General features: G+C 49.3%; 1 protein-coding gene across 2 annotated transcripts in view; it reads left to right on the plus strand.

The window, feature by feature from the left end:
- ASB13 (ankyrin repeat and SOCS box containing 13) overlaps positions 1 to 9,677 on the plus strand; it is a 29,127-nt gene extending 19,450 nt beyond the window's left edge. Inside the window, exons 4-7 of one of the 2 annotated variants that reach the window (XR_004177113.1) lie at positions 421 to 555; positions 6,639 to 6,830; positions 7,746 to 7,927; positions 9,406 to 9,677. Coding sequence is in view for 1 of the 2 variants with exons in the window: in XM_031652544.1 (XP_031508404.1) it covers positions 421 to 555; positions 6,639 to 6,830; positions 7,746 to 7,873 (455 nt within the window). In the remaining variant the exon portion in view is untranslated. Of the gene's footprint in view, positions 1 to 420; positions 556 to 6,638; positions 6,831 to 7,745 lie in introns of both variants that reach the window. The other variant, XM_031652544.1, reaches the window with a different exon arrangement.
- Positions 9,678 to 11,187: the final 1,510 nt, after the last annotated feature.

An 11,187-nucleotide genomic window follows, 5' to 3' on the forward strand; every position in this document is an offset into this window, starting at 1 on the left:
AGGCGGCTGCCGTGGGGCACAGGAGGATGACCTGCCTAAGAAAGTCTGGGGGGTTTCCTGGGAGACTGGGCTCAGTGCCGACAGCTGCAGGTAGACACAGGACAGGAGGGCAGCGGGAGAGTTTTCCCTGGCCCATTCTAGGTGGTGCCCCATGTCTCCTGTTCTCACAGCAAGAGGCCGGCCAGGCCCGTTTCTCCCACTGCTGTGAGCCCTCCCCTCCTCAGGGGGACGCAGAGCCATGTCCTGGCTTCCTGAGGGCCATGCGGGGCATGAACTCCTCCCTAGGCTGGGATGCAGGCCTGCCTGGCTTCCCTGCCCTGCACCAGGGATGGAGGCTGCTGCAGCTGCTGCGTCTGCGTGCTTGTTGTCTCCGGTGTCCGTATTCAAGGACATTGTCCCCCCTTTTCCATTTATCTTAAGGGAGTTCCGAATGTGTGAGGCTTCTTATTGATGTCGGGGCCAATCTGGAAGCGCACGATTGCCATTTTGGGACCCCTCTGCACGTTGCCTGTGCCCGGGAGCATCTGGACTGTGTCAAAGTGCTGCTCAATGCAGGTGAGTGGGTGTTTACCTGCGTGGGTGTTTACCTGAGTGGGTGTTTACCTGCGTGGGTGTTTATCTGCATGGGTGTTTACCTGTATGGGTATTACCTGCAGAGTGGGTATTTATGGATTTATATGAGAAGCTTGCCTGAATGGGTATATACTTGCAAGGCTGTTCACCTAAGCAGGTGTTTACTTGCAAGGGTATTTACCTGAACAGGTATTTACTGTGCCTAGCAGAGAGCTGGGTAGAGGAGTCAGAGGGACCAGGGTTGGAGGCTGGCTCTCCTACTTGCCAGCTGAGACCTCGGCCTCAGTTTATGTATCTGTAACACTGGAAGAATCTATGCTGCAGGTTGCTGGGAGAACTGGCGATATTTCCCCGGTGCCTGGTGTGTCCTAGTAGGTACTCAACAAATGCCAATGATTATTTCTAGAGATCACAGGCCACTGTGCCCACAGCTGCCTGGTGAGGTTGCTGCCTGAATCCAAGAGAGAAGGGGATGTAATGGGAAGTGGAGTCGGCAACGTTTAGGAGAATATGGAGCATTTGGAATCCAGGCTGTTGTCAGGTGTTCGAAAAGACTCAGGATCGAGATTCCCAAGGGGGGGAAAAAATCAAAACCAAAAAGACCCAACCAATGGAGGATTAGGCTCAGGGCCTGTCTATACCAAAAGTTTTAGCCAAAGTGACTGTTGGCACAGGGTTTTTATCATTAACCCAACTTAATGTTGTTGAGGGAAAATTTTAGTTTCATCATCTCATCAAAATTCTGGGTGTGGTGTAGGATAAAAACAAAACTCTTCAGGATGGCTGGGCACTGTGTCTCACAGCTGTAGTCTCAGCACTTTGGGAGGCTGAGGCGGGAGGACTGCTTGAGCCCAGGAGTTTGACCCAGCCTGGGAGACATAGCAAGACCCCATCTCTTAACAACAAGAACAAACCTGTTCAGGAACAGGAAGATCATGAATCCCCCCCGATGACAGCCATTTGAGCTTAGTTATATGTAGTTTTCTGTTGGAGAATCTTATTCACTTTCATGTGCCACTTTTAAGTCTTCTTAGTGGAAAAGATTCATTTTGTATAGGAACAGTTGTTGGGGTACTTTTAATTTTTTATACACTGTCTTAAAAATATCTCCATTGGAAGCAGGCGAAAGCGTTTCCAGCCGAGCTGTCCTCTGGCAGCTGGATCTGTTTCTATGAACACAGGGCAGTGCATTCGTATCAAGCCGTTGTGAGCTCAGTACACATGAGTTCCATTTTTACTTCAGTTCCGTTTGGTGTGGTTGTAGGGAAAAGGATCAACTTAGTGTTTAAAGCAAACATCCTTTCTGTATCAGTTAGGACTTCATGTCACTTGGATGCCTTTGCGAGTAACAGGAAGCCACTTCTACCTGGTAAACAATGGCGGGCATTTCTAGTTCAGGTGACTTCAGGGCTGAGACGCAGAGCAGGTTTAGGGGCGGCTGGACCAGAGGTTCCGTGGTGTCACCCAGTTTCTTTGAATGTTGCGATCCTGCTTTCCTCAGTGTTGGCTTTATCCTAAGCCTCTGGCTTCCCTGAGCAAGATCACGGGGCTGCAGTGGCTTCAGGCCTACACACCAGATGTTTCCCATTTTAAGCCTTCTGGAGACTCTTTCAGAGGAGTGGAAAATCCCTTTTGACACACACCTCCCCAGTCCCTTTGCCCAAACTTTGCCAAATTCTGACGGACTGAAGCCTGGGTCATTAGAACCAATTACTGTGGTCAGGGGAGAGGGATTAGACCAGGCGGGGCCCACGCTGGAGCTGAAGTCAGGTCTGCTCCCACCTCCACCACATTACCAGGTGGCAGCACAGTCGGGGGTGGGGGCTGGAAAGGAAGGGGCAGCTGTGATACCCACTGTCGCCCTAAAGCGGGGTTCCCACAGCTCTCCCTGGGAGTTTGCATGCCCCCTGGGGAGTGGGGAAGCCTCCCCGCTGTGACTGTCGGTGTTGGCTCAATGCTGTGGGTGGTGTCCAGCCATCAGCTCCATGTGGGATTCCTCATTCACATCCTACTCTCTGGTGGTCTCCTCTAGTACCCCTTGTGAGAGCAGATGGATCATCATCTTCTTAGAAACCATTTTGTCATCGTCAAACATACAGAGAAGAGAGACACAACAGCACCCCCTACGTCCTCACAAACGGATTTTTTAAAAGTAATGATTCTGAACTTTTGGGGTTGGGTCACAGATCCTTTGGGAAACTGAAGGAAAGCCAGGGACTGTGTCTCCAGAAAAACAGAAGAGTGGAAAGTCCCTTTTCCCGCACCTCTCCCCAGTCCCTTTGCCCAAACTTTGCCAGATTCTGATTGGCTCAAACCTGGGTCATTTGAACCAGTTACTGTGGAGAGGGGAGAGGGATTGAACCAGTCGGGGCCCACATGATTGCAGGTGCTTTCGTGTGCGGTTTGAAAGCTGAACTGTGAGGCAGCCACGTTGCACCCCAGGGGGGACGTAGAGACCGTTGTGCTTGTTCTTTGTAGGCGGTGAGGCGAGTCCAGGAACCAGATTGTATTTGCAAAGGAGGAGGGCTAGGGAGGGTGAAAGTCCGGTTATGGTGGTGAAGTAATTTTTAATCTGATGGCTGGCAGTGAATAGTGAACTCTGCCAGGAGTGTTCAGAAGCCGCTCCCTGAGGACGGTCCTGCCTCCACCTTTGTTCTTAGCACTGGTCCTGGCACAATTAAAAAAATTTTTTTTAAATTGTTGTTTAATTTAAAAAAAAATTTTCAATTATAAATTTTTAAAATTTAATTGCCATTATTATTTCTTTTTATTTCTCTTGTTGCAGCAAGCACCTATTGAGCTGTTTGTGTTTATGTTCCAGGATTGTGCCAGTCCTGGTGTGCTAAGGTCTTAGAAGGTCCCTTCACATCGCTGGCCATGGGTTCTCTGAATCCACTTTAATCCTATTTGGCGTTGAAAGCAGGATTTTGGTAATGAGCCTATGCTGACCCCTTTTCTCTGAAGCATGAAGTTCAGAGCTTTTAGTTCCCTAGTTGTTTCCTGGCTCCCCGTTTTTGTCTTTGTCTCTCTCTGTCTCTGTCTCTGCCTCTGTCTCAGTCTTTCTCTTGTCTCTCAGTTCAAGGAATGTTACCATCCTTGCTTCACACACAGTTACTTTTTTTCCCTTTCCCACCCTCTCTCTTCCTTCTTTCCTCTGTATCTGTTCCCTTCTTTCTTTTTTTTTTTTTTTTTTGAGACGGAGTCTCGTTCTGTCACCCAGGCCGGAGTGCAGTGGTGTGATCTCTGCTCACTGCAGCCTCCGACTGCCGGGTTCAAGCGATTCTCATGCCTCAGCCTCCTAAGTAGCTGGGATTATAGATGTGCACCACCGCGCCCAGCTAATTTTTGGATTTTTAGTAGAGATGAGGTTTCATTATATTGGCTGGGCTGGTCTTGAACTCCTGACCTCAGGTGATCTGCCCGCCTCAGGCTGCCGAAGTGTGGAGATTACAGGCATGAGCCACCGTGCCTGGTCCTGTTTTCTTCTTTCTAACGAGTACCTGTATGTGTTCTCTCTCTCACTATGGGCCTCACTCTGTCATCCAGGCTGGAGTGCAGTGGTACAATCACGGCTTGCTGCAGCCTCAACCTCCTGGGCTCCAGCGATCCTCCTACCTCAGCCTCCAGAGTAGGTGGGACCACAGGTGTGTGCCATCACACCCGGATAATTTTTTAATTTTTTTGTAGAACTAGGGTCTCACTATGTTGCCCAGGCTGGTCTCAATTTCCTGGGCCCAAGAGATCTGCCCGCCTCAGCTTCCCAAAGTGTTAAGATTACAGGCGTGAGCCCTGCGCCTGGCCAAGGCACGTATTTTTAATGGACATAGTTGTTCGGGTTTCATCTCTCACTCTTTTCTTTGCTCACTCAGTGCTATGCTTTCAGGATCCATCCAAGTTGCTGCCTGCACCCCTGGCCTGGTGTTTCCTTTCAATCCCTTATTCACAATTTCATTTCCTTCCTTATTCACCTTCCTTCCCTTCCACCCAATCAAATGATGCCAAACACGCATTTTGAAAAGATGTACATTGGGAAGGCCGCCTCTCTGCAAGAGCCCGTGGCCAAGGCCTCGTGTGTGGAGCACAGCAGGAAGCATGATTTTTAGAGCTCTTTCCAGCCATGGTTTTCTCCCTGATCATGAGAGAGTAGCTGTGCCTCCCTTGGGCCTCTTTCTCTGTTTTTTTTTTTTCTTTTGTTAAAATAGAGACCATCTCTTTCTCTCCCAATTGGCAAGAATATTGCCAGAATTAATGACATGAGAGAAAGCTACTTGAACTGTAGATTCTGTGGATGGTACAATTTGTTCTTCATTACAAGTGTGTGTTTAGTGTTAAAATGTACTTTGTATTATGATTGCAACATTATACTGGAGGAAAACCCCTTGTGTGAAAGAGAGGTTGAATTGTGGGGAAAATATTTCTTCAATCTATTGCTTTTAAATATTATTATTATTATTATTTTTTTGCAGTATATTTCTGCCAAATTCAGGACCTAGGTAATTTAGCATTTTTCCTGGTTGAGAGATCCTTTTCCTGTCCTAACTTCTGAGTTTTGGCTGCGGGAAGTGGAAAGAACTTTCTTGACTTATGTCATCACTTTGGAGGGCTGGATCATTCCATGAATGCTGTTATGAGCATGGTTCTTATGTGCTTTTAGGGGATTCAAATATTTTAAAGCAGAAAGCAGGATTTTTCAGATAGTTTTTGAGCAGAGGAACTAGAAAATGGAATAGCATTCCACCTCTCAACTCCTCTTTTGACCCTCTGAAATTGTCGGTAAGTGATGGCGTGCTAGTGGTCTGATTGTTTTAAAATCCCACTTTTGATTATATTTTACAGTTGTGGTTTGAATCTGTCATTTGGCGGATTATTTTACTGATGCTGGGCGATTTGCTTGACTTCTTTAAAATACTTCTCTTTCATTCGTTTTCTCTTATAACCTCCTTTGTGACTTGAGAAACAGACTTCGAAGAAAATGGCATTTTCTTTCAAAAGAATTCTGAAACCCTGGGGGATTCCATCGTATCGGATTAGTGATGGCTGTGCCCTAAGAATGATGTGTGACAAAAATCAGATTTTTATCCAAATCTTTTTTTAGTGCATTGAAAAATGCCATATTTGACCAGGTGTGGTGGCTCATGCCTGTAGCCAGGAGTTCCAGAGCAACCTGGCCAACAGGGCAAAACCCCATCTCTACAAAAAATAGAAAAATTAGCTGGGCATGGTGGTGTACCTGTAATCCCAGCAGCTTGGGAGGTTGAGGCAGGAGAATCGCTTGAACCCTGGAGGTTGCAGTGAACCGAGATTGTGTCACTGCACTCCAGCCTGGGTGACAGAGTGAGACTCTGTCTCAAAAAAACAAAAAACAAAAAACAAAACCAGCCGTATTTAGCTACTAATTCTTTGCATCTTTCTGAATGTCTACTCTTTTAAAAAAAAAAAAATTTTTTTTTTTTTTTTACTTTTAATCAGCTTGATGAATATCTGCTCTTATCGTGAGAAAGTTGAGGAGTGCAGAGCTAAATCTCTTCTCTGAATTGCCTACTGTTTTGGGTACATTATCTGTTTTCCTTTTGTAAAAGAATATGCATTGTTAAGGAACATTCATTCTTTCATTCAACCAGTATTTCTGGAGCCTCCGTCCTGCGCCCACAAGAGGAAGAAGTAGTGTGTGTCTGTGCTCGAGGCCAGGTGGGAGTGCTTGAGTAGCTCTGGTTTGAGCTTCCAGAAATCTCAGGACCCCTGAAGGCAGATTGACAGGGCATTAGAACGCTTGTTTAACTCAAGACGTTTTTCATTTTGTTTTTCTTCTTTTCGGTTCTATTTCCAGTTATTTCTTTATGATTGCTGCCTACCTTTATCTCTCTTCTCATGAGGGGGGACAATGAGTAATTCCTGCTTTTGGATGTGAAAAGCAGTTTTGAAAGCTACGGTAGCGTCTGTCCTGATTTTGTCTTCTGGGTGGGGATTGCTTCTGCCGCCGTGCTGTGTGAAGAAACGGATGTGATTGTCCCCCTGACTTCAGCTTCTCTTCTTGGTGAAATCTCTTCTGCACTCTTGACCTCCAGGGGCCAACGTGAATGCGGCAAAGCTTCATGAGACAGCTCTTCACCACGCGGCCAAGGTCAAGAATGTTGACCTCATCGAGATGCTTATCGAGTTTGGCGGCAACATCTACGCCCGGGACAACCGTGGGAAGAAGCCGTCTGACTACACGTGGAGCAGCAGCGCTCCCGCCAAGTGCCTGGAGTACTACGAAAGTGAGGCGCCCCACAGAGCCCGCCCTAACCCCTCCAGCCTTCAGCCTGGACCCCTGATATGTCGGCTCCCTGCGGGCTTCCATTGAGTGCTAGGCTGTTAGTCGTGGCTCCTGTCCTCTGCACTAGGACAGACCCTTAGGCACTTTGCGGGGGCTGTTTGTGCTGCTGCCCCAGCTCTCCCTGGGTTCCCTGTGGCCTGTGGCCTGGACCAGCAGAAGCTGTGGCTGACACCTGCTCAGGCACCAGACCTGTGCCTCCTGTGCCGGACATTTGACAGATGAGCCTCCTAGCTGCAGATATAGTTGTTTGATGACAAATTTGGGTGCTGAAATATAATGCCGTGGCTCTAAAAACCAAAACCATGGTTTTGAAAAGGTGCGGTGGCTCACACCTGTAATCCCAGCACTTCGGGAGGCTGAGGCGGGCAGATCGCCTGAGTTCAGCAGTTTCAGACCAGCCTGGCCAACTTGGTGAAACCCTGTCTCTACTAAAAATATAAAAATTAGGCGGGCATGGTGGTGGGTGCCTGTAATCCCAGCTACTTGGGAGGTTGAGGCAGGTGAATTGCTTGAATGCAGGAGGTGGAGATTGCAGGGAGCCGAGATTGCGCCACTGCACTCCAGCCTGGGCGACAGAGCGAGACTCTGTCTCAGAACAAAAAACAAAAAACCTTAAAACCAAACAAACCCCCAAACCCCACAAAAGGCAATCCCAGTGGACATCACGCCCCGAATTTCATTTGCTGGGCTCCCTTCCTCAGGTTCCTGGCTGTCCTTCCAGAGGAGGCCTGCAGGACACATCCCGGTTCCAGGGGAAAGGGAGGCGATTTCGATTCTGTCTGAGTTTGTGTTCGGTTGCGGGTGTCGTGCTCCTTCCTGAAATTAACCTCGTGGCCTTCCTCGTTCCCTTTTTCAGAGACGCCTCTGACTCTGTCGCAGCTCTGCAGGGTGAGCTTGAGGAAGGCCACTGGTGTCCGAGGGCTGGAGAAGATCGCCAAGTTAAACATCCCACCCCGGCTCATTGATTACCTCTCCTACAACTGAGTTGCACGCGGGGTCCGGGCCGTGACTGCCCCCGTTGTGCCCAGCATTGCCCGGGTGAGGGCTCTGCCTGTTCCTCTGAAGCAGCGTGATTGCTGTAGATAGAACAACGCTCCTTCGAGTCCCTTCCTGCGATGCTGTGTAGGCTTCTATTCTGCATCCTGGATAATGTTTCCAAGGTGTTGGGAAGGCCTGCGTCTCAGGTCACAGTTGTGGGTGTGACCCTGCGCTGTTCTACGGAACCTACCTCCTCACTGGGCGTGGGCCAGTTTTCCTCTTTTACGGGCTGTCCTCAAAGGCACTCTCAGGGCAGACGGCGTGGGGAGCACAGAGGAGGCTGGCAGAGCTGGGGACTCAGGGCATTGTTGCTAGTTCCCACTCGCCTGGGCAGCCGACCACAGATGCACAGGTCCCAGGTGCAGGCCGCCACCTCCGGGTCGGCACCAGGACTGCCCTCGGTGCTCATAGGGAATGGCTGGGCCCACGGAAGGTCGGCCTCGGATGTGGCCTGGGACCACGGCTCTGCTGGCTGCTGTGTGGATGCTCTTCCTGGAGCACTTTCCAAAGCATCCCCCAGCCCCACGCCTGGGCGCATCCGTCACTCAGGGACTTTCTATGGTGTTTGTAGGGGAAGGCCCTGGCTTTGTATACCCCACAAGGAGCACTGAGTTTCTTAGGAAATTCGTCTTCAGTATTAGGTCTTGAACTCTTGTAAAAAGTTTATGTGTAGGATAAAAACCTTTTAGAGGACACGCAGGCGGTACCCCTAAGGTTTTGCTAATGAGCCATTCAGACCGACAGCAGTGTGAAGGTGTGTCAAGGTGTATATTCTCGTGGCTCGGCATTCTCAGTGCACAGGGCTGTTTGGAGACTCGGTGGGAATTGTTTTTCATCTGTTTCTATGGTTGTCAAACGAATTCTTCACCCACCCTGCAGTTTGGTGAACTCCTTGAAGCTATCAATTAGTAAGAGAGGCTGCCCACACCCAGGAGGCACCATTACCCACTTATTATTTGGTTCTGCGGATACTCATGGAACATCGATCACATCCAGCATTGTCCTAGTGCTTTGGGTTGGACGGGAATGGGACTCTGCAGCCAAGGCGGGATAAGAAAATCTTACAATCCCGTCCTGCAGTGATAGAAACAGGTCGTTCTGCATTATAAGCCATTGGTGGAGCATTCGGTAGCCTATTCAGACTGCATGGGCCGGCCTAGGAGTCTTTGTCTTCATAAATTTTAAGAACCCCTTTGCATGATTAGTTCAGGGATGTGTGGGTTTCTGGGGCAATGGAGAACGGATCAGGCCTGTCCTGGAGACAGTGTGCCCAGAAAAGGGAACGTGGTACTCACTGGATGCACCCAGGCCGGCCCGAACCTCCCACCACAGACAGTGCCGGACAGAGTGAGCCTGAGCCGCCCAAGGCGATGCCCTTTGTGCTGTACGACTGGAGGCCTCTCCACGTGGGTACTTGGGGGTGGAGCCACAAATCTGGCGAAAAGCTTCACGCCGGCCGTGGGGTTTCTCTTCTCCAGCGTTCCAGCCGTTGTCATGGCGAGTCTTCGTCTTAAACTGAGAAGAAGAGCATTCCTGTTTGATCACCGCCTTAGCTACCAGTTCTGGATCAGTCAGTGTTTCTGCATGGAATAACAACCATTAAAAAACAAGTATTAGGCTCTGCCCTTTCATCTCTGTAAGCGATTCTTGCCTCTAGCAATGACGTCTGGTGATGTCTCACAGTAGAGCTCTTAGCGCAGCATCAGGTCCCCACGGCCGTTGCTCAATAAAAGTGGTGGAATAAAGTGCATCCCTGTCTTCACACGACCCTTTTCTTATGGGGCGGAAACACCAAGATGGGCGCATCCCATGTGGATGGAGAGGGGTGGCTCTCGTCTTGCCATGTCCCGGGTGGGTTGGCAGCGCTGTGCTTGCCAGGGAGCCACACCTTGCCATCTCTTCCCCAGGTCTCCTGGGGCCAACTTCAGCAACCCCGTTATGTGGACTTTTCTTGGGGGAGATAGATGCTGTTCACGGGACCCGGTGACTGGGATTTTGGATCCTCCCCCACCCTTACGCAGGACTGTGACTGTAGACAGGTTTGTCTGCTTCTCTACTCTGAGTTGTTCTGGAAAGCTGCAAAACTGGGATAACGGGTCAGACTTGGAGCACTGAAGGGGTCTTGATGACCAACCACTGAGCCAAACCCCTCACCTCAGGGGGATGAGATGGGTCCCCAAGTGCCTCAGGTTTTTTTTTTTTTTTTTTTTTTTTGAGATGGAGTCTGGCTCTGTCGCCCAGGCTGGAGTGCAGTGGCACGATCTCGGCTCACTGCAAGCTCCATCTCCCGGGTTCACGCCATTCTCCTGCCTCAGCCTCCTGAGTAGCTGGGACTACAGGTGCCCGCCACCACGCCCGGCTTTTTTTTTTTTTTCTGTATTTTTAGTAGAGATGGGGTTTCACCGCATTAGCCAGGATGGTCTCAATCTCCTGACCTCGTGATCCACCCATCTTGGCTTCCTAAAGTGCTGGGATTACAGGTGTGAGCCACCACGCCCGGCCGCCTCAGGTTTTTATGAGGTTGAAATTAAACGATTGAAAGATGCCTTGGCTGGGTGGGGTGGCTTACGTCTGTAATCTCAGAAATTTGGGGAGCCAAGGTAGGCGGGTCACTTGAGGCCAGGAGTTTGAGATCAGCCTGGCCAAGATGGTGAAACCCTGTCTCTACTAAAAATACAAAAATAAGCCAGGCATGGGGGTGCACGCTTGTAATCCCAGCTACTCAGCAGGCCGAGGCAGGAGAATCACTTGAACTCAGAGACGGAGGTTGCAGTGAGCCGAGATCGCGCCACTGCACTCCAGCCTGGGAGACAAAGTGAGACTCTGTCCCCACAAAAAAGAAAAAAAAAAGATGCCTTGAAAAACATAAAGTGGTCCCTAAATATGAAAGTGACATCGACTGTTGTGTGGTTTTGTTGATATCTGTAGGTCTTGCAGCTGTGTGAACTATTCCCACTTTAAGATCATACCATCTATTTCAGGAGTCCGGCAGTCATAAGACTTCTCAGTTTACATTTTGAAATGCAGTGTGCAGTGGACAGATTTGGAGCAGACATCTGCAACATATATAACAAGTAATTGGCAAGCAAAATATATCAAGATCTTATTATAGATCATTAAGAAAATGGGCCAGGTGCTATGGCTTATACCTGTCATCCTAGCACTTGGGGAGGCTAAGGCAGGAGGATTGAGCTTAGGAGCTTGAGACAAGCTTGGGCAGCCTAATGAGACCCCATTTCTACAAAAAAAGAAAAAGATAA

This window comes from Papio anubis, chromosome 11 (assembly GCF_008728515.1).
Source record: "Papio anubis isolate 15944 chromosome 11, Panubis1.0, whole genome shotgun sequence".
In the NCBI taxonomy this organism is placed as follows: domain Eukaryota; kingdom Metazoa; phylum Chordata; class Mammalia; order Primates; family Cercopithecidae; genus Papio; species Papio anubis.